The 21,327-nt window shown below is 48.7% G+C and overlaps 10 protein-coding genes across 10 annotated transcripts; 3 read left to right on the top strand and 7 right to left on the bottom strand.

Annotated features, from left to right (window-relative positions):
* Positions 1 to 389: 389 nt before the first annotated feature.
* Positions 390 to 1,431, bottom strand: N7509_008526 (aldo/keto reductase; the record flags this gene model as incomplete). The annotated part of the gene is made up of 2 exons (XM_056633163.1): positions 390 to 930; positions 998 to 1,431. 2 exons carry the CDS (start codon positions 1,429 to 1,431, stop codon positions 390 to 392), a joined length of 975 nt encoding a protein of 324 aa, XP_056483783.1.
* A 1,000-nt stretch (positions 1,432 to 2,431) lies between these two features.
* yvc1 (putative potassium ion channel Yvc1) lies at positions 2,432 to 4,540 on the bottom strand (the record flags this gene model as incomplete). The annotated part of the gene is made up of 5 exons (XM_056633162.1): positions 2,432 to 2,823; positions 2,874 to 3,014; positions 3,069 to 4,009; positions 4,078 to 4,405; positions 4,465 to 4,540. The coding sequence occupies 5 exons, from the start codon at positions 4,538 to 4,540 to the stop codon at positions 2,432 to 2,434; spliced, it is 1,878 nt and encodes a 625-aa protein (XP_056483782.1).
* A 687-nt stretch (positions 4,541 to 5,227) lies between these two features.
* Positions 5,228 to 6,360, bottom strand: N7509_008524 (translation initiation factor eIF2 subunit alpha; the record flags this gene model as incomplete). Its single annotated transcript, XM_056633161.1, has 4 exons — positions 5,228 to 5,696; positions 5,772 to 5,979; positions 6,048 to 6,210; positions 6,283 to 6,360. 4 exons carry the CDS (start codon positions 6,358 to 6,360, stop codon positions 5,228 to 5,230), a joined length of 918 nt encoding a protein of 305 aa, XP_056483781.1.
* A 728-nt stretch (positions 6,361 to 7,088) lies between these two features.
* Positions 7,089 to 9,649, top strand: N7509_008523 (SulP family inorganic anion transporter; the record flags this gene model as incomplete). Its single annotated transcript, XM_056633160.1, has 5 exons — positions 7,089 to 7,367; positions 7,418 to 7,596; positions 7,683 to 8,309; positions 8,367 to 8,883; positions 8,951 to 9,649. Coding segments are annotated over 5 exons (2,301 nt in total), but the record flags the coding sequence as incomplete, so codon positions are not given.
* A 583-nt stretch (positions 9,650 to 10,232) lies between these two features.
* On the bottom strand, positions 10,233 to 11,264 carry N7509_008522 (uncharacterized protein; the record flags this gene model as incomplete). The annotated part of the gene is made up of 1 exon (XM_056633159.1): positions 10,233 to 11,264. One exon carries the CDS (start codon positions 11,262 to 11,264, stop codon positions 10,233 to 10,235), a length of 1,032 nt encoding a protein of 343 aa, XP_056483779.1.
* A 377-nt stretch (positions 11,265 to 11,641) lies between these two features.
* N7509_008521 (uncharacterized protein) lies at positions 11,642 to 12,202 on the bottom strand (the record flags this gene model as incomplete). Its single annotated transcript, XM_056633158.1, has 1 exon — positions 11,642 to 12,202. The coding sequence occupies one exon, from the start codon at positions 12,200 to 12,202 to the stop codon at positions 11,642 to 11,644; it is 561 nt and encodes a 186-aa protein (XP_056483778.1).
* Positions 12,203 to 13,881: 1,679 nt separating this feature from the next.
* Positions 13,882 to 14,774, top strand: N7509_008520 (oxidoreductase, short chain dehydrogenase/reductase family superfamily; the record flags this gene model as incomplete). Its single annotated transcript, XM_056633157.1, has 3 exons — positions 13,882 to 14,485; positions 14,557 to 14,653; positions 14,711 to 14,774. Coding segments are annotated over 3 exons (765 nt in total), but the record flags the coding sequence as incomplete, so codon positions are not given.
* Positions 14,775 to 14,868: 94 nt separating this feature from the next.
* N7509_008519 (GNAT family N-acetyltransferase) lies at positions 14,869 to 15,462 on the bottom strand (the record flags this gene model as incomplete). The annotated part of the gene is made up of 1 exon (XM_056633156.1): positions 14,869 to 15,462. One exon carries the CDS (start codon positions 15,460 to 15,462, stop codon positions 14,869 to 14,871), a length of 594 nt encoding a protein of 197 aa, XP_056483776.1.
* A 1,113-nt stretch (positions 15,463 to 16,575) lies between these two features.
* Positions 16,576 to 18,615, top strand: N7509_008518 (flavin-containing monooxygenase; the record flags this gene model as incomplete). Its single annotated transcript, XM_056633155.1, has 4 exons — positions 16,576 to 16,884; positions 16,946 to 16,956; positions 17,013 to 17,265; positions 17,332 to 18,615. The coding sequence occupies 4 exons, from the start codon at positions 16,576 to 16,578 to the stop codon at positions 18,613 to 18,615; spliced, it is 1,857 nt and encodes a 618-aa protein (XP_056483775.1).
* A 370-nt stretch (positions 18,616 to 18,985) lies between these two features.
* Positions 18,986 to 20,461, bottom strand: N7509_008517 (LLM class flavin-dependent oxidoreductase; the record flags this gene model as incomplete). Its single annotated transcript, XM_056633154.1, has 1 exon — positions 18,986 to 20,461. The coding sequence occupies one exon, from the start codon at positions 20,459 to 20,461 to the stop codon at positions 18,986 to 18,988; it is 1,476 nt and encodes a 491-aa protein (XP_056483774.1).
* Between the last annotated feature and the right edge of the window lie 866 nt (positions 20,462 to 21,327).

Raw genomic sequence — 21,327 nt, 5'->3', positions numbered from 1 at the left:
GTCCTCCAGCTATATATATCCTGGGATAGTATTTCAACTCGAAGTTCCGAACTTGAATCTGCTCGTACCTAGCTGTGGAATGATACTAGTGCTCATATACACTAAAGTACTACTACTGGTGTGTAGTAGCACTAGCTCAAAAAGTTTTGAACTTCAAGTTGAAGGTCACTGGCACTGGCAATTGTACCCATCGATACATGCCAGTGGAGAAACTTGAATTTTCTATACAAGATACTAGTACATTCATTCCAAGCTCCTATTTCTCCAACTAATTTCATTTAAATGGCGGAGTATCCGAAAAAAGAGTTGCCATTCTTCTATTGACCAGTCAGCGCTCTATAGACCAGAGAACCCGAAAGAACTTCAAGTATGAAGTAGAGAATTCCCACTTACGCAGATGGGTACTGAGCTCCTTCAATTTCCAAACTCTCTGCAATAGCCCTGATATCTTGAACTTCTTGGCTCTCCAACTGTATCGACGTAGATGCGGCATTTTCCTCCATTCTCTTCGATGATTTAGTGCCTGGAATAGGAAAGATGTGTGGTCCTTGAGCCAGCAACCATGCCAAAGCGACCTGTGCCGGAGTTCTTCCATGACCTGTGGCCACCTCTTCCAATTTCCGCACCAGTTTCATAACTTCTGGAAAGTTTTTACCCGCATACTTAGGGTAATGGCGCCGCAGATCGTCTGGCAAATCTTCGTGGGCTCGGAATTGGCCCGTTAAAATGCCGCGGCCAATCGGAGAGAACGCGACAACGGCAATTCCAAGTTCATGGCATGTGTTGATAACATTGGACTCTGACGATTCGGCATCCAACATGAAAAGACTATACTCCAACTGCACAGCAGTGATTGGGTGGATGGCGTGAGCCCGACGTAAAGTAGTCTCTGATACACTTGATAGACCCAGAAATCGAATTTTTCCTTCTCTGCCATTATCCACAAGATCAATCAGTAAGTGATGTGCTGAACTGAAAAACATCTCCTGTGTCATACCTCTTCAGCTCTACCATAGCTTCCACGGTCTTCTCAATAGGCGTGACACCGTCCACTCGATGGCAATAATACAGATCAATAGTATTTACTCCTAGCCTCTGTAGAGTTCTCTGACAGGCGGTTCGAACATACTCGGGATCTGATCTGAAACTGTGTAGTCCACTAAGCTCTTGTTGAAGTCCAAATTTCGTGGCCAGAAAGACATCGTCACGTTTGCCAGATCGATTAATCCACTCCCCAGCAAGATCCTCGCTGTCACCATAAATATCAGCCATGTCCCAAAAGCGCAGTCCACTGGAATATGCGTGGTCCAAGAGCTTGATTCTTTCATCAAAAGTACCAGGTGGTCCGTAGGATCCAGTGATACTTCCAAATCCAAGGCCAATGGAAGAAACATGGGGACCATTCTGGCCCAATCTTCGTAGAGAAGACATCTGGAAGATGTAGGGAAGTATTAGCAGAAGAATGTATTAAAAAATATTGAGAATAGTACTAGTAGGCCTTAAACGGGCCCCAATTATATACTCCGAGCTGTCCCTGACCACACCTTACCCAATCAGGTTCCCGGCGGTAAATGGGAGGCCTGACAATTATTGAGGTCTCTACCAGCTCTAGGATTTCAACCTTGCCACCAAACTAAATCAATTAAAGGTTCCAAGCCAAGATCTTTCAATGAATTGCTTTTCCCCTTGTCGTTTTCGGATTGCCGTGACCGAATTGTTCGAATTTATTAGAGTTCCGAGTCGTCATCTTGGTACATCTCGAACACCAACTCAGACACAGAGAATGTCGGGCTGGGTAATTGAGATGATTAGTACTACTAAATACAAGTCAGAAAATTTCAACATGAACGAAAGTTGTGAGAATGTTCATATTCTGCCGACTTCCCAAAATTAATACTCTACTGGGCGGGCTACGCTGATTGGTCAACGCCGCACCACCCGTGATGAAAATTCTATCTGTGGATCATATATCCAAAGATTCCTCCCCTCCACAACAGCCCTGCCGGGCTAGCTCAATCGGTAGAGCGTGAGACTCTTAATCTCAAGGTTGGGGGTTCGACCCCCCCGTTCGGCTATTCCTACAAAAATCACCTGAGATATCTTTTTGCTTCTCTGCCAGAGTCGCTTTTTTGGCCAAGGAGGTCGTTCTGTGGCCTTGCCGAGAGAGGGAAAGCCGTCACATGGCCAGAAAACCGATGCCAGCGCAAACTGAAGAACCTAGGGCTACTTTTTGCTTCCATAATTACTGAGATTTGAATTCGGATAGACTCCAAGATGCATTGCTGAGTTTCTCTACCTGTTTCTTAATGATTGACCTCTCGCTTCTTCCAAAGTATACATAACTTGACGTTCGCTATTGTGACCTTGCTGCTTCTATGTATGATGTTTGAAGCATTTGAGGCATTGGATGCGAACTATGCTACTTACCACCCTACGCAGCTCCTTCCTTTCCTTGGCTAAGGCTCTTCACTAGCTCTGTCAGTGCGGCGACCTGCTCCTTGAGCTCTCTGATTTCAACAGTGGTACTGTTCGCTTTGATGTCAGGCGTAGATTGTTTAACCTCTTCTTTCCAGGCGTCGTCAAGATCAAAGTCGACATCCTCGGCGACAAACTCCCACTCCTGTCGATTATCTTCGTCCTCTTCGCCATGGCGACGGTTCCACCGGATCTGATTTGCTTGGTAAGATTCTAGCCAAGCGGTCAGAACGAGCAGGGGCGAATAAATTATGCCCATCACGATATCGTTCAGCTTGGCATAACCCTCTCGCGACATCCACCATTCGAATGGTAGAACGAGACAGAGAATTTCGATCAAGTTGAAGGCTAGGCAAAATTAGTAACTCCGGGGACATTCCGGGGAGGGAAGTGCTTACGCGGAATGAAGACATTCTCATCCGGAGCACGAACGAATTGCATGGTTTTTTGCGCAAAGATAGCCATATACTCATCTGTAGCATTGCTAGAAATATCCTCATATGCACTATTGTAGAGGGCAATGAGGATGTTCAGAAGCACTGTCCGCAATTAGATATCATTCCATTCCACAAGAGAGGGAACAATGGACATACCGATCATGATAATGAAGTTGAAGATATAGTAAAGGATAATGCCGAAGGGGAACGCAAAGTCCTGGAAGGTCTCAAACTCGGGGCTCTGCATAATACTATTCGCCATGCCTTGAATGATTGGTCTGGTGAAGGATACAGGGATATCGGAGTCCACTTGAGCCATTCCAATGAATGCCTGGAAGAAACCGGCCAGGACCACGAAAAGAAGGGCGAAAAATATCAGACTCTCCTTCATCATAACCCGTAGAACCACAAACATTGCCCCGAAGAAACGGAATGAGTCCAGATAGAGCATCATCCGCATCCAAAACATGGGCCCAGAGAACGCTAAGAAGTTGTAACTTAGTTTGTTGAAGAGTTGCCGCTGCTCATCGTGTTCAGAAGGAGAGTGTGCCAATGCGACAACACGCAGAATGAATGATATAGCAAGAAGTGCGTAAAGAGTCGAGTTGAAGGCGTTCCAGAATTCGAGGTAATTCCATCCGACCTTCCAGAATTTGATGGCTTCGTCGCAGATGAATGCCAATGTCATTCCATAAAGAATACCCTCGGCCACATCAAGATCACCGGTTGGGTTAACTGTGTTAATCACAGCCGTATACAGTGCGAGATAGAGCAGGGAGAACATTATCTGACAAATATTCTGATATAGAGGGGTCCTCATGCGATCAGGATGAAAGTGGGACCAGTAGTTAGTGTCTGATTTCCCATGATACTCGACAAAATTTGTCGGATTGCCTTCTTCCTGGCAGATCCAGCCACACCAGAGATAGTGAATGCATTTTTGGTAGCCAGCGGAGCTGATGATCCTGAGCGCGTGAAGGTCCACCGAACGTTCGATAACGTTGGCGGGACCGGTCTCCACCCCTTCAGTGAAGATCGAGTATCGTTTGAGCAGAATATCCTTCAATAGATAGTCTTGGTTTGGTTCCGACTCAATACTTTGGGCTGGTTTTAGCAAGCATGTTGGACAGGGCAATGGCCTGTAAGGGGAGGGGGGTGCACATACATGCGTTTAGCGATGACCTCACAAGCAACAGCCCGAACCTCGTGAAGATCGGCATCCCAAAGCTCGTTGGAGGCCTGTATTTGGAACCATCGCAAGCACACAAGCAAGCAATATACAACGCTGGCGGCGTACTCCTCGCCGCCGGCATCTTTGGAGGTCTTCACCACATCGTCCGTGATGATGTGACTGTTTGGGTCGGTTAGGAGACCCTCCTCCACCTCACAGGAGACGACCTGTTCGATTTGGTACTTTAGTTTCAATGCGACCTTTGCGATCTCCTTAGACGCATCGGACGGCTGTGTATGATCGGCGATATACGCAGGGAGGACTGATATTGGGTGATTAGTTAGTAGGTGTTACACAGCTTTGTGTTCAACCATGACGTACGCCGGCGCCGCTCCACTTGCAAGCGGTGATGCGTCCTGCCACGATCGATCCTGAAAAGATCCCTCCAATGGCCCATGTTGTTTTACTAGTAGTTGTTGTTGAAGAGTTCTATGCCCCAGCGAGGAGTGCGGGCTGGCTTTGAAGGGGTCAATGGGAAAGGTAAAGCGCGGTGAACCTTGGAAGCGAACGATCGGCGGATAAGATCCAAGCGCGCTTCCCCGCCAGCCACAGCCACAAGCGTAGCTCCGAGTTCTGGGTTTAAACTCGGATTCGCAAGGGTCTACGTGGAAATATTTAGGCGTTGGATGGTTACATGGAGGCGAGGTTAGTTCCGGGAATAGAAGAACTGAAAGTTAACAATGGCTCTTGAAACATCACTGGCATTGAACGTCTCGGTTGCATCACAAATTTATGTACATCAGAACTTGCCTCTCGTGCAGCAGAACACACTTCGTCTAAAGAAGCTCGGACAAGGACGAGGGCTTGACCCTCTGGCACGCAGCACAGCACCCGGCTCGGACGTAGATAGTTCACCCCCGGGCCCGAGGAGACGGCGACTGCCCTTGATGGAAAGGCAACTTCTGACTGCAATCGTACCCAGGAAGCACATAGAGCCAATCAAGTCTTATCTCATTGATCGCGTAAATGTGCATAGTTTTCTCTATCCGTTTTTGCCCAATCCCCCGCTTCGCTTGTGTTTTTGCGTATCTCGTCAAGATCGATGTACGCTGGGCGCTCCGTGGTTCGCATTGTGGTTGGTCCATTACTCGTCATCGCCGCTCTCGGAGTCCTCATCACCGCTAACCTCCTGGTTCTCCCGCTCGCGTTTCTCCATGAGTTCAGCAAGAACCGCATCATCGTGCTCGGTGACAGCCTTGGGGGCCATCTTGATGGAGCAGTTACCGCCGGCAGCCTTGATGTTCGCACCAATCTTCTCAATCGCGGACTCCAGCATCTGGATACCGACAGTCTTGTCCAGACATTGGCTGGTGAGGACATAGAGGGGAGGAGCCACAAGTCTGACCTTGATCTGGTTCTCGGCGGTGTTGTCGGCCTCGGCGGTGCGCAGGGCGGTCTTGACGGCGTCGATTCCATCGTAGCCGAAGCAAGTGACCTCGACATCGGCACGGACCTTGGTGGGGTGGGGAGTGAGCTTCTTGCTGATGTAAAGCTTAAGCTCGTTCTTCACGGCGTCGCTGTGGAACTCGGTGTCATTCCAGACATCGGGGTTACTGGTGGATTTCCGTCAGATATTGGCTGTCCCGCGAATAATTATCCTTTTGGGGACGGGAGTATAAACAACATACGTGATGGAGAGCTTGAAGGCATCGTGGGAGTGGCCGTATTTGCGGTTCAAGGGCCATGCGATTTGCTGGTAGAGAGTCTCCAGAGGGGTTTGGGTGGCCTCGGCGACGTGGCGCATGATGGAGTGCACGGCCTTGCTCTTGTTGTATCGCTCCTCACACTTGATCACATCCTCGGGAGAGACACGGCGCTTAGAAAGATCGATATATCCTGTCGACAGCTATGAGTCAGCTAGGGAGGTCACCCTTTGTACCACCCTGGGGTATGATCCTTCTTACCCTTCTCCTTGTCGACACGGAGGACAATGACAACCTCGTTACGTCCGATACGGATGAGCTTTTGGATACTGCGAATACGTCTGCGGGAAAGTTCGGACAGCAGGATCATTCCGTCGATGTTATCGTATTCGAGAAGCTTCACGTATGCGCCCATCTCGGCAATCTAACCCAACCGAGAATTGTCAGTTCCAAATGAGTGAGGTACAACACTTGCTACCACTGGAGCCGATCGTACCTGCTTGACATTGACCATGACATAGCTATCCACCTCAGGATACTTGTCCTCGTAGAACCGGCAGTTTGTTAAGGACATTTTGGCGGGGTTGCGCGCTTTTTTTCAGCGGGGAAGATCGGGAGATAAGGTGGACTGATGAGTCGGTAGTCCAAAGAAGATGAAGAGCTGGAACCTGATAAAGAGGAACCGAGCGAATCGAAGGAGGGTAAGGAGGGTCTTGGGGGGGGGGGAGGGAGGTGAGGTCTTGATCGTGAAGCGGAAGCAGAGTCTCCTCTCAATTCGCTTTGTGCAGCGGCGGACCAAAACCCACAATTGGACGGAGGGTCAGGTGACTCCTTGATACTCCAAACTGCCAACACGTGACTCACCGCCCTTACTCTCCCAATTGATCCCCCTCTCCCAATTAGGGAAGGCGCGAGGGTGTTGCACGAAACACCAATCAAGTCGGCAGCCGCGGCAGGTGCTTTTGGCTTCCTCCAAGTTTGCCGCCGCGAGTGACCGATGCCGATGCGATGCGCCTCTCTCTCCCTAGGACTAATTCTTGTTTTTATTAGTCAAGCCAAGGCTATCTCCAACTTTTCATTTTGCAATTATTCAATTTTTCAACTTTTCAATTAATTTATTTGCCTCGGGACTAATACCAAGCCCACCATTGGTACAGCTACACCTAGCTACAGCACGTCCCCGCTCAACCCTCGACCGCCCTTCCTACATCATAAAACTAGCTTGCTAGTTAATTTCCCCCGATCTTCCTTCCTCAGCAACCCTTACAGACGACTCTTATCCGCCTTCGATGCAGCTGACAGGGTACTGGTACCGTTTCTCCCCAAGTCAAGGTCGAGCTTGAATTGTTTCATCCCAAGAGCATGTCATCCGAATCGAGTCCACTCCTCCGGCAGGAGTCCGATGCTCGCCGTACTCTGCAGGAACGGATTGTCGACGTCTTCCGCCCCAATAGCCGTTCAAGATCCCCGGCAGGTTTTGAATCTGCTGGCCAGGGAATACACAGCACCCAAGGACTTGGGATTACCAGTGACTCGCACGTCAGAGCTCGCCTTTTGGAATCGTACGATAGCTCGGACCCGGTGTGTGGTGAACGGCGGTGCAGTCATGGCACTTTCTCCCCCGACCAGAGGCATCCGAACAACAATCCTACCTGGGGACCGCCGGCGGTCAGTTTGGATACGGTGGTATCGGAAATTCTGTCGCAGCCTCAAGTGGAGACGACCCGTTAGGGTCCCGCCCCGAGTCGGAGTACACGTCGCAGATGAAGTCGTCCACCTCGGCACTGTCTATGAATGAGCATAAAAAATTGTATGCGACCCGCCCTAGACTTTCCCAAGCTGTTGCCATGGCCTACATCCAACCCAATATGAGAATTGAACTAACCGGTCCTTTAGGTACATTTCCTACTATATCCCTTTCTTCAACTGGATAAGACAATACCGATGGGAATTCCTTCGCGGAGACCTCATCGCTGCTATTACTATTTCCTCCATCTATATCCCAATGGCCTTATCCTTGGCGTCCAATCTTGCCCATGCACCTCCCGTCAACGGACTGTATTCCTTCGTGATTCACCCTTTTGTTTATGCAATCCTGGGGAGTTGCCCTCTATTGGTCATCGGCCCCGAAGCAGCCGGCTCGCTTCTCACTGGTGCCATTGTGAAGGCCTGTGTTCTTAACAAGAACTCCGACGACAATGGGGCCGAGAACGCTATTGTGATTGGAATATCGACAGCAATGAGCGGTGCTATGATTTTTCTTGCAGGCTTGACCCGACTAGGGTTTTTGGACAATGTCCTTAGTCGGCCTTTTCTTCGCGGTTTCATCACAGCTATTGGTTTTGTGATCTTCGTAGACCAATTGATCCCTGAATTGGGCCTTGCAGAAATTGCAAAAGATGCGGGAGTCAGCCATGGTACTTCAGTTAGCAAGCTGTCATTCATCGTGCGCCACGCCAGAGAGTGCCATGCGCTCACAGCGATTGTCTCCCTGGTCAGCTTTTCCGTCATCATGATATTCCGGTTCGTCAAATGAATACCCCACGTATCTTTTTCTTCCGTGCTAACCTTTTTCTGAAGAACGTTGAAAAAGTGGATGATGCCACGATTCCCCAAAGTGATTTACTTCCCAGACAGATTCATAGTCGTTGTGTTGTCAGCGATTCTTGCCTGGAGTCTGGACTGGGAATCAAAGGGACTCGAACTTCTTGGACAAACCGAAAGCTCTGGCAGTTTGTTCGAATTCAACTGGCCATTCCGCTTTGAGCATATGGAGCACATTCGCACAGCAATGAGCAAAACGTTTATCATCACCCTCCTTGGATTTTTTGAATCATCGGTCGCGGCTAAGGGCCTGGGTGATAGCCAGCCCGATGGGATCCAAGGCATGCACATGAGTGCCAACAGAGAAATGGTGGCCCTCGGTGTTGCGAACTTTATTGGTGGCTGTTTCATGGCTCTACCTGCCTTTGGCGGGTATGGCCGAAGCAAGGTCAATGTTCAAACTGGAGCACGCTCTCCGATGAGTAGCATCTTCATCAGTATCATCACGCTGGTGGCTATTCTTGTGCTTTTACCTTATCTTTACTATCTTCCGGTTCGTCAAGTTTCCATCATTCCCGCCGTGGCCTGCCTAGAGTCGTGAACTAATCCACACAAAACAGAAAGCCGTTCTCTGCTCCATGATCTCAGTTGTGGCTTATTCCCTTGTTGAAGAATGCCCACACGATCTAATTTTCTTCTTCCGTCTTCGAGGATGGACAGAGCTGACCCTGATGCTCCTTATTTTCACCACAACAATCTTCTATTCCCTTGAATTGGGCATGGCTTTCGGCATTGGCCTCTCTGTCGTCATCCTCATACGGCACGCGACCAAGCCTCGGATTCAAATTCTGGGCAAGATCCCCGGGCCTGCAGCTCGCTTTGAAAATGCTGAGCTGCATCCCGACAATGTGGAGCTCGTCGAGGGAGCTCTCATTGTCAAGATTCCCGAGCCTCTCACTTTTGCTAACACGGGCGATCTCAAGAACCGTCTTCGTCGCTTGGAGTTGTATGGTTCCAGCCGGGCGCACCCTTCTCTGCCACGCATGCGGTCGCCGGAACATAACAAAAACATCATTTTTGATGTACACGGCGTGACAAGCATCGATGGGTCTGGAACTCAGGTACTGTACGAGATCGTCCAATCATATACGGATAGGGGTGTTCGAGTCTTCTTCAGCCGGGTGCCCAACGATAGTGTGTTCCTCATGTTCGAACGAAGTGGCATTGTTGAACAATGCGGCGGTTTGACACACTTCGTGCCCCATGTCGATGAAGCCCTTCAACTGGCAGAGACTGAAGATCGGACGGACATCATCTAGAGCCATTGGGAATTGCTACATCTCAATGTCAATTTTGACACCAAGCAAGATTTATCTCATGATTTATTGCTTCTTTGCACATAAATACATCTATGCAGATCTTATTAACTGTTGCTATTTGAGCCTGATCTTTTACTGAGCGACAAGCAAAATTCATTATCATTTAATAGCGTGAAGGCATTTATTTCAATACCTCTGGAAATCCATTGTAGTGCATGTATTCATCTGCTAGGTATATCGTAGCCTGAAGAAGGCCCAGTTCCATAGTCCTGTATCAATCGAGGTCGGCTGCCCTCATTTCTTCACGAAGGTAATTTGTTGGCGGCAAAACAAGGATTGACCACTTCCCACCCCGGGCCTTATGGAACTTGAATGTGGCCTGCCAAATTGAAGGTGTGTATCTGCATGCCTTTTGAGTCGGTTCCCTGGCCGCATGATGCCATTTGGACATGATAGTTATCTCTATCTGCCACTGCGAGTGACACGTATTCTTAGAGCTGACGTAGCGCTGGATACCCTTGGTCTTCATTGCCTCTCGAAGTTTGCTGCCCGTAGAATTGTAATGAACTCCCCAGTGGGATTTTCATGTCGCCGCTTGATTCCCAACAACAACCTTGCGAATCGTCGCCTGGAGCAAAATTTCACATGCCTGTTGAGCAGGTGATATCCCTTCGTCATCATCGACCTGATCGGCGACAGTCAACTTCATCCGCCCATCAATTCCCAACGCGAAAGCAGCACACGCAACTTTCGACAACCGGACATGTCGTTCAGCCCCCTGGGTCTGAGCCGAGCCATCCAGGTCTAATTTCATTGCGAGATGCGTTTCCAAATAAGAGGTTAGATTTGGAATGAAGGGGCTACGGAGCTTCTGTTTGAGAGTGCGGCCCTTCGATTTCCCGCCATCTACACTCAAGAATTGCTTCAGTGAGGCTCGAGAAATATTGACGTTCAAAGAGCGCAGTGCTGGCGCAATCGATTGTGAAAATGCAAGGGTGAGTTGGAGATCTTTGACGACTTCTTCAACGATGGCATCGTTCGTAGTAGTTCGTGAGCCTGTGCCCCGCAGACTGTCTATGAAAGACTCCATTCCAGAGCACAGAAAACTCGATGGCAGATGAAGGGTTGAACAGTAGGTGTCGAAATTAGCCGATAAGAATGAGAGAAAGGTCTGTCGCAGAGCACTTGGGAATTTCGTCATCAGCAATGGAAGTGAAGTTGAGCCCTCATGTTGACCATCTGGGCGGGATTCCGCGTCTGCCTCTGGTCCTGCAAGTAAAGCAGCTTTATATGTGATATTCTCATATTCCAGCGTGATCAGAATCCCCGGAAAAGTGGCGTGTCCGTTGGACTGGGACTCTGTGGAGATTGGAAGCCACTGGCAGTTTTTGAGAGCGCCTGCTTTTGACAGCACATCATTTTCTGCTGTGGTTGCGGTCGCATGGAGACCAGCGAGCACGTCGCCTGTCAATTGGTCGCGTAATCGTGTCGCATAGACTTTCAATGCGGTTGGGTTGTTCAGGAGTGTCTCGCAGTCTTTTCCGTGGTGGAGGGGGGAAAGACGGTGCAGAGTCCACGATGTATTGAATAGCTGGGCTGGGGATGCTTGCGCCATGGCTGGGGATATTTCCAATTGGGAATTAATATTGGCGCTGTTCACATGGTTCAAGTTGTTGCTGTGAAGTGGACCAACTTGAACTTTGAAGGTGATTGATTGCCCGCTGCCCGCTGCCCGCGTCGCGCAACGCGCCCACACCAATGCAAACCAAACAAACTGCCTAGAATGGCAACATTGACATGTAGATCGATAGCAGTAAATAACTATAGGATAGGGCTTTCGGAATAAGTTAAAGCGACAACGGAATTCCGGAGTTTAAATAAAATGCAAGTTCGTATATTCTTTGCTTATTGCTCGTAAATGGAAAAAAAATGTGGGAAATTCTAGGTATATATGCCTTCAACGCCGCAACGCTTGAAATCAACTTGAAAATATCATGCTCTCCATCCCTCTCCTGGCTGGCAATCGGCACAGCCAAATAATATTGGAATAGAATTCCAACACCAAGCAACTTCAATCTCGTGAGGAAGTGCTTGCCTAGAAGCCAACTCCGTCCGGGCCGCATCGAACCAGAGCTCTCTGACCGAGGTGTGGATATTTTGGTCCGAAGACCGACCGAAAATGACCGAATTCATATGATCTTTCCTATGCGCCGTCATATCGCGATGGAAACTATACATAAAGTCCTTCCGTTGCATGCGCTGATTGCCCCCGTCACCAATCTCAGCGGAAAAGAATTCGACAATGCGCCCGAACGGCGCTACCGTAAGCAGCGAGCTGATCCATGAATCGTCTATCTCGATCTCTGACCCCATCGTGTACCGGATGTAAGAAACTAACAGATGCATGCAGTGATGGGTCGCAAGCAGGGCCGTTGTGTTGGTGAAGGGGGGATTTTGGAGGATCCGCGTTTGGATGTCGTGGTACATCTGTTGGCGCGTGCGAAGGGTGATAGGCACGGTGAGACGGCCGGCTTCGTATTCGCGGAGAAGCATGTTGGTATTCTCCCGTCGAGCAGACATGTACGACTCGAGGTAGTACAAGATGTAGTACCTGGCAGGGATTGTATTAGTTCGATTGGTTCAGAGCTTATGCTTATGCTTATACGCCGGACTCCCACTTACATTATTGGCGCCAGATGGAACCATATGCTAGCTTTCCCTCGCTTCATCAGGGCAGTCCGCTCGGTTTTCTTTGAGGGAAACGATGTTCTCAAGAAAATTGGCTCGGTTTGGACGAACCGGTCCATGATGCGGTCTGCGAGATAGTAGCAAAGCTTTGAAGATTGCTTCTGCCTTTGCCGAAGGCCGTTCAGGTACCGAAATGTATAAAGATGGCCCCCTCTAGCGCTCTTCGACGGAGGGAAAAGGTCGGATAGCAAGAGCACATCGTCTTCCGGATTGCGGGTATAGGTTCGCTCGTTGTCGATTGGCGAGGGGAGAGTGCCATGACGGCGCTGTCGAAGGTATTGCCGTACAATCTCGTGTTCGTGTCTTGTGAGGAGCTCATTGAAGGGCCTGCAGACGAGTCTTAGCGGGAGATAATCGGCAGTCCCGCAGTAACCAAAGATTTGGATTTGGATCTCGACTGGGAGGCCCCACGGGGAAGGGATGGGAGGATCGGCATGGGTCAAGCTGGGAGTGAGGAAGAAGGAAAGTTAAAAACGAGCTATTCATCAAAATGCGCACAGGCAAAGGCCGAAACAACTCACCCCAAAGAAGAGGAGGACCCCGGCAGGTCGCGAGGTTGGACCTTGGCGCCCGCCTTTCTGCGGTTGATCGCAGCTCGAAACTTTTGCACGGGCAGAAGTTTAGAAAAACCAGTCATGCTGGGGCTCGGAACCACATCAGGTCCGGCGAAGACACCTGGAGGGAGTCGCGATTGTTAAAGATGAGCAAACCACAGCTGGACGAAGACGAGAGTCGACTGTGCCGCCCTTGGAGATTATGACTAAGCTGCCAGACACAGCCCTGGATCTGGTGAGGAGGAGAAGCAGCCCAGTCTTGAATTTTGAGATAGTTAATCCCTATTCCGTATTGGATGGACGTAGTATCCCCTCTCTCACGAGGCTGGAGCTGAAGAAACGCTGGTGTGGTGAAGATTAGTGGAGTCTGCAGAGCCAGAGCTCTCGCCGAGCCGAGCCCAGAGCGCTCGATTAGTGAACTAGCACATCTAGATTTATTTATAGGATAAATGGGTCAATATCGGGGCAGTGCGAGAAGTTTTCCATAGGGTAGTCTGCAATAGGCTACCTAGTAACTATACAATTGTAAACCATAGAGCCATAGTGAACCAGTGGTTACAAGGGACTTCTATTCATAAACTTGAATATGGGGATACTACCGAGTCACCTAGTAGAGCTGGAATGCCTCATGGAATATCCTCAGTAGATATCCATTTTATAACAGTACTCCAGGGCTAGCTAATCTGAGTCGCTATGATAGTGTCACATATCTTGAATGTGGCTAAATGGAATATTCAAGTTTACTTGTACTCCAACTTGTTCGCTGCTCGCGCAATCTCGCTGTTGCACGAATTACGTCATTTATATCAGCCCAGCACGTATTCCAACTAGAAATAACCTGAATGCTCTTTTCAAGTTCCCTCTTCTTCAACCTCAAAACATCAGAACTTAACTCGATCCTCATAATTTGCCATTGCTAATCCCTCTACCATGGGCAACCACATTCTCATTGTCGGCGCAACGCGCGGCCTGGGAGCATCTCTCGGAGCTCTATATTCCCGCAGGCCATCCCACCATGTGTTTGGTACCACGAGATCCTCTACGACACCCTCAAATGATTCGGAAATAACTTGGTTGACGGAAGTCGATGCGTCCAAGCCAGATATAGGCCAAAGGCTTGTTTCGCAGCTGCCGACCTCGACTAAGATCTCTACTGCCATCATCTCCGCGGGGTACTTCGGGTTCGAGACCTTCGATAATCCCGATTGGGACAAACAGGTCCAAATGTATACAACCTCTGCCATTGGCCCCGTTTTCATGGTCCATCACCTCGTGAAAGCAGGACTACTCGGAGAAGGAAGTAAGGTAATTCTTGTCAGCAGCGAGTCGGGCAGCATCACTCTTCGCCATGAAAAAGAAGGCGGTGGAAATTTCGGCCATCATGCGAGCAAGGCCGCGTTGAATATGGTCGGGAAGCTGTTGAGTCTGGATCTGAAGCCAAAGGGTATAGCAGTTGGTCTGGTGCATCCGGGCTTCATGCGGACGGAGATGACGAAGGGTGTTGGATTTGACAAGTATTGGGATGCCGGTGGAGGTACGTAACTCGCGTGCTGGCCTTGGGCATATTTGAAAAAAAGAATATCAAGCTAAGACTTCTTTCGTCAGCTGTGACACCCGACGAAGCGGCTCAGTCACTCGCATCCTTTATTGATGGCTTCGATATAAACAAGACTGGTGAATTCTGGGCCCCCAGAGGACCAGCGTAAGCCTTTCCTTCTCCTTTTATGTCAAACAAGCTACTGATAATAATGATGAACAGAGATATCGGGACTGCCGAGGATGTTCTTGGAAAAGACCTATCAACCCCCCTTGCAACTGCCGTGGTAAATTGTAGCGTGTGACATTCATGCATAGTTAACCTTTTTATCGATTTCCACAAGGCTATCAAAGCCTCATGGCATATGAATAATTATTCCTTTATTCCAAAGCTGTAGAAGGGTCTGGCTTGGCCACCGGTCTAGCACACATGAATACCAAATCCTTCCCAATGTCTTTTCGCTCTTCGCGCCCCACAACCTTCATCGTATCAAATATATCGGCATAAAACTCTTGCATCCGGTCATCGCTGGTGAGTAACATGTTGCGACGAAGGTGCGGCATGTTCTCTTTCGAAAAAACCTCCGACACACACTCAATAAGCCATCTTCCAAGTCCGTGTCCTTGGTATTCAGGTAAGACATAGACATCTGTCAGGTATCCAAATGTCACTCCATCGGTAATCATACGGGCCAATCCAATCTGTTCTGTATTCTCTGCAGATGGAGGTTCGAGATCATCCTGTGATTGCGCAGTAGGGATCTGTTGGTAGACTCCGAAACTCATACAGCCGTAAAGCATTTGACGGAGAACATCCTCATCGAAAGGTTTGGCCCAATAGAGGAATTCCCTCCCGTAGGCTTCGTTGACTGCTTTTATCGAGAGCAAAGATTGGTCCGTCGAGATGAAGAATTTGCTGTTATCTCTTTTCCAGGTCCGCGGGGCAATCGATACCATTGGCGAGGTGAATGACATGGCGAGAGGCGATGTAGAAATTGGAATACGTACAAGGGATACTTCCAAGCAAACGAAAATAATATCAAAATTGACACTTGTCAAGCCAGCCTGGCAGGAGAAGATGGTTCAAGGTAGGCCGACGCGAAAGGGTTCCCGAGTGAGTCATGAAAAGCCGAGATATCGCCGGTGTCTAATCACTACCCCAGGGTCTACTACATTTTTCGATAACCCCGCAGTTTGATTTGAAGCTCATGAAAGATAGGGAAGTTGAAGGCGACAGTATATTCTTTATTATATGGAAGATATTTGACCGAATGGTTTATTGGTCCAACCAATATGTCACTTTACAGATAGAATGGATATCATGTGACTGGAATAACCATCTTGAGATAAAGCAAATGTCGCGATTCATTTTTGAGACTGAACTCTAGTCTAGGAATTTGATGTGTAAGTTCAGATAGAACAGTTCAAGCTTTGTCGATGCTTCAGTACCCTAGAGTCTTTGGACGCTACATAGACACGGCGCTTGTTAATCTGAAGGAGCGTTGCCTCTCGACTCAGCTTGGAAATGGCAATTTCAATGGACTAAAATGACAAAAATCTGTGAAAAAGAACATTTACTTTCCGCGTTTGGATATCAATAAATCTTTCTGGAAACAAATTATTCAGTGCTTGGTTGCTTGTCAATATGAGGAGTCGGCCGAGAAACCCCGCATAGTACGGAGTATATAACATTGGAAAATATCACCAATCAAATACCAAGCGCATGTTTATCTAGTTGCGGAATGATTTAAGAGGGTCCTGAATGGCGTTTAGAGTGGGGTTGATGGTGTTGACAAAGGGTACCCCAATCCCTGACGCCATCGTGGAAGCTGATGGTGTTAGCCGCGCCGAATCAGCCAGGTCAATGTGGTAGGGCGTCCACAATTCGGCTAGGCATATGTATTAATCATTTTACCAATGGATGAATTAAAAGTTGTGACCACTGACGTGTAAAATGTTCCGAATGGCGTGCAGGAGTTTGGGAGGGGCTCTCACATACATTAAAGATGGTAAACCCAAAGTAAACATTCAGGCAACCCTGTTGGTACTCTCAAACCAAATAGGTCATCTTGAGCAAATTGTCAAGTCATGGCTTTATTGGGAAATCCCGAGATCCTGACATTGCCGTCGATCTCGACGATTGATTCCAAGGTCGAGTCGATCAAAGGACCATCGGGCCTGAATGGGGTAAACCCGACGGTTACAATTAAAGATGATCTCGACTCGGAACATTCGGCGACACCGGAGTTCAAATTAGAGGAGCATCCCATCGATACACTGCGACCTGTAAAGGTGGGCATCATCGGGGCAGGTCTTACCGGAATCACTGCGGGCGCTCTTTTGCCGGAAAAGCTCCCAGGACTTGATCTGCGCATCTACGACAAAAATGCCGATGTGGTAAGTTGAATATTATGGTTTTATTATGAATCTTAAGATGCATGACTAATTATATCATCAGGGAGGCACATGGTAAATCTTTTGCCATTTGGAGCCATATGATAATAGTTATTGATGTTCTATCATAGGTTCGAGAACACCTACCCCGGCGTCCGATGTGATATACCTGCCCACGCCTACCAATCCGGCTTCGAACCAAACACCGATTGGTCCGAAGAGTTTGCGCAAGGTGCCGAAATCAGAGATTACTGGCAGGGGGTTGCGCGAAAGTATAATGTGTACCAGTATATTCGAGCACAACAACAAGTACAAAGGGCAGAATGGCTGGAGGAAGAAGGCAAGTGGAAGGTTACCATTGCACATGTTGATGGTTCAGAAAAGGTAGCCTGAAATCACGAAGAGAGGGGAAAAAAGGAATATTCAGCTGACTAGCTTATTTTTTTCCAGGTATATGAAGAGAAGTTGGACATTCTCATCAACGCGATAGGCCATTTCAATGCCTGGAAGCTTCCTGATTATGAGGGAATCAGTGACTATAAAGGAGCACTTTTCCACGCCTCCAATTGGGATCATTCCATTGATTTGAATGGGAAACGAATCGCCCTGATTGGAAATGGTGCTTCTGGATTGCAAGTTCTTCCTTCAATTCAGCCACTAGCAAATCATGTCGACCACTACGCGCGCAATCCCACTTGGATCGCGGACTCATTTAGCAGTGGAAACGCAGGAATCCGTCGACTAGAGCCAAATATAATCCCGAAATCTCTGCGCGAAACATTCAAAGATCCCCAAGTTTATCTGGAGTACCGCACCAGTGTTGAGAAGGGATTTTTCCAGCGATTCGGTGCCATTTTCAAAGACACCCCTGAGAACCGGGAATTACGAGAGAAATGGACGGAAATTATGTTGCATCGCGTCTCACAGAAACCAGAGCTAGGCGAGCAGATTCTCCCAGACTTCCCACCAAACTGTCGTCGTCCTACTCCTGGACCGGGATACCTGGAGGCCCTCACAAAAGAGAACGTCAGTTATATCCGTCCGCGTATTCAACGTTTCACGGCGACGGGGATAGTCACTGAGGACGGAGTCGAGAGACCTGCTGATATTACTATCTGTGCGACTGGTGCGAATGTCGATCATGCGCCCCCATTTTCTATTATTGCGAATGGAGTTGATCTGAAATATGCGTGGAAGAAGGATGGACAGCTCGGATTCCCGTACTGTTATCTTGGATTCGCGACTCCAGGATTTCCCAATCTTCTCTGGATTGGCGGGCCGTATGCCTCAGGACACAGTGGAACTGTGCCAAACAGCATGGAGAACCAAATCACTTACGTCGCAAAGGTGATACGAAAGATTCGCAGCCAGGGAATCAAATCTATTGTTCCTTCGAAACAGGCGACCGATGACTTTGTCGAGTACTGCGACCAGTTCTACCCGCGCACTGTTTGGTCGGAGAATTGCAGCTCTTGGTACAATGGTGGTCAACCTGGTGGTCGAATTCATGGATTATTCCCTGGAAGTGCTTCTCATGCGAACTACATTCGTCGAGATCCTCGCTGGGAGGATTGGGAGTACACATACGTCAACCAGAGTGGGAATCGGTTTGCTTATTTCGGAAATGGCTGGACATCTAGGGAGTTGGATCCAAGTGCCAACCTGACACCCCATTTAAAAATCCCGGAGGAGATCGATTTGAAAACTCATCTGGAAGGTTGGTGGGATGTGTAAGTAAACAGGAGTTCAAATACATCAAGTTCAGAAATCATAGCTGTCAGATGTAGGTAATCGTAACATTTTGTCTCCATTTCAGATCATGAGCAGCCATATCTGCAGGTCAATCTGCCACCTGGGCACCTAGTGACAATTTGTTCCTTGGTCACTGGCATCAGTGCGACATGGAGCACCGAGATATGTCATGAAGTAGATAAAGAACTTCAATCAACTCATTTGCTAGTGCACTTATAAAATCTTCAATTTGTTTCTAATAGTAATGTTTTGAGAACATTGTCAGGAGGTATCTCATTTTTAGGCTCGCTGGAGCTTTGTAAATAGTTCAGTTAACATGGCCATTGTTGCCCCATGAGAATTGGAGGCTATCTTATTGCGTCTCCTCCAAGCTGTAAGGAGGTACCTCCTCGCCCTGTCGCCAAAAGTACTTTGCTCCGGGGTGAGAATCTGGAAGTCTCGACTGGCCCTGCTTCCCATATACATTCTCCCGGAAAGTTCCCCCCTTCACGGCATAATCCGACCAGAAAAGACCGCGGCGCTGTAACTCCGGCAAAAGAAGGCGGATAACATCGTCAAAGGTATCGGGAAGACTGGCATAACTAAGGTTGAATCCGTCCACATCGCCAACGGAGACCCATCGCTCCAGCTCATCCGCGACCGTCTTCACACTACCAATAATCTTGACACCATTGCCACCCAGAGTCAAATAATCCGCAATTGTTTTCTTATCCCACTTCTGACCCTCCGTTCCGGGCACGGTGCTTGCCCAGTGATTGACCATACTCCGGACAGCTGGCTGCTCCACGAACCGGAAATCCTGGTCATCGGTATAAGTCGACAAGTCGTAACCAGTCCAGCCTCCGAATAGAGCCAGGGCACCTTCGCGATCGCCATATGATTTTAATTCATCGAACTTGGCTTGAGCCTCCTTGTCGGTCTCAGCCACAATCACAAGCGCCCCGGCGATCACCTTGATGTCTTGCGGGTTACGGCCCAAATCAGCCGCCTGTTGACGAATGCTGTCAACCGAAGGTCGCACTAACTCCGGTTTCTGTGCGTGGAGGAAAACGGCCTCGGCGTGTTTTGCTGCAAAAGCCTTGCCAGCAGTTGATGTTCCGGCCTGAAGGAGGAATGGTGTTCGCTGCGGGCTGGGCTCACACAGGTGAGGGCCGGGCACTTCGAAGTACTTCCCCTTGTGATTGATTTGACGAACAGCTTTGGGGTTAGCATAATTGCCCAGCGCACCCTCTGGCGGACCATTCTTCGAGGCCTCTTGTCTCCATGTCACGGCATCGTCTCTCCACGAGGCTTCCCAAAGTTTATAGGTGACATCGAGGTATTCGTCGGCAATGCGGTAGCGCTCATCGTGCTCAACCTGGGTGTTTAGACCAAAATTCCGCGCAGCAGAGTCGAGGTATGATGTTACAATGTTCCAGCCAATCCGACCGTTGCTGAGGTGGTCGACGGTTGAGAAGCGGCGGGCGAGAGCGTAGGGAGCATCATAGGTGGTTGAGGCGGTGACGCCGAAGCTAATACTTTCCGTTGCAGCTGCCATGGCCGGAATGCTGTATAGGGGGTCGTTGATCGGGAATTGCGCGCCGGCTGGAATGGTCGGGTCGAGATTGGCAGGTCCCTTGTAGACATCGTAGCCGCCCAGGACATCGGCGAAGAAGATAGCGTGGAATTTGGCATCTTCGAGCTTTTTGGCGAGCGAAATCCAGTACTTAATGTTCTTGTACTCGGAGCCCTTGTCGGTTGGGTAGCGGAATAAACCTGGATTCAAGTGTGCGGGGGAGTGCATGGCGAATGCATTGATGATGAGTTGTTTCTTCTCGGTGGAACCCATGATGGCGGTACTTGTGTGATATCGCGAGACTGAGTTGGGAGGGATTGAGGGAGCTCAGAAAGGCAATTGGGTCTTTTTAGAGGAGGCGCACTTCTATTTATTTGTCTATTGAATTTTTTTGTAGCACATTTTCTTGTGTAAACCCCGCAGGGTAGTGGGAGAGGATGGCGTGCAGCTCCTCGGCAAGACGTGAAATTGGAGTCTGATGGCGTCAGCAGCTTTACTCTCTCGGGGATATCTTGCGCGGTGGAGGGGTAGCTGGTATCGGAGGATTTCGTAATTCCAGCCCTGGAGGGGTTATTTCCTAGATACTGATGGAGTACTCGGTAAATGGTAGTTACTAGTAGTAAACAACTGTTTGAGATAGCTCGGCCGATAGAAGTATACCTCCACCGGGGTATAGTTAGTACTGCACAACACCACCAGTAGATCCTAGTGCTAAACTCATTCTTCATAAATATTGCGTATTCCGGGAAGCTCTTCGGTTCACATTTACGGGTAGAGGTTTTCTAATCTAGCCCACCTATGCATTCCCAACCGTGACAACTTCAAATTGGAGCAGTGGTGCTTGATGTATGGAAAGCCGTCTATATATATACTAGTACTAACCTTGGAAATACCACCACATCGTCCCAGTAGTTACCAACTACTACTAGGTAGATCTTGATGACAGTCCGTTTTTGATCATTTTAAAATCCCATTTCATGCATTTACAAGATCACAAAAAATCGAAAAAAAAAGGAAATGTTGGGATGGAAGGAGAGAAAAATCGAAGATAGGAGCTACTCGCTAACTACATGCTCTAACTATAATGCTCCAAGCTTGCCCAATCATAATCATAATAAAAGTCTCCATCTATCATCTGT

The sequence above is a fragment of the Penicillium cosmopolitanum genome (genome assembly GCF_028827165.1).
Source record: "Penicillium cosmopolitanum strain IBT 29677 chromosome Unknown utg000009l:1.0-9042332.0:1.0-9050551.0, whole genome shotgun sequence".
Lineage (NCBI taxonomy): Eukaryota > Fungi > Ascomycota > Eurotiomycetes > Eurotiales > Aspergillaceae > Penicillium > Penicillium cosmopolitanum.
Note: the sequence above shows the minus strand (reverse complement) of the source record. Positions and strands in the feature narration are given on the sequence as shown.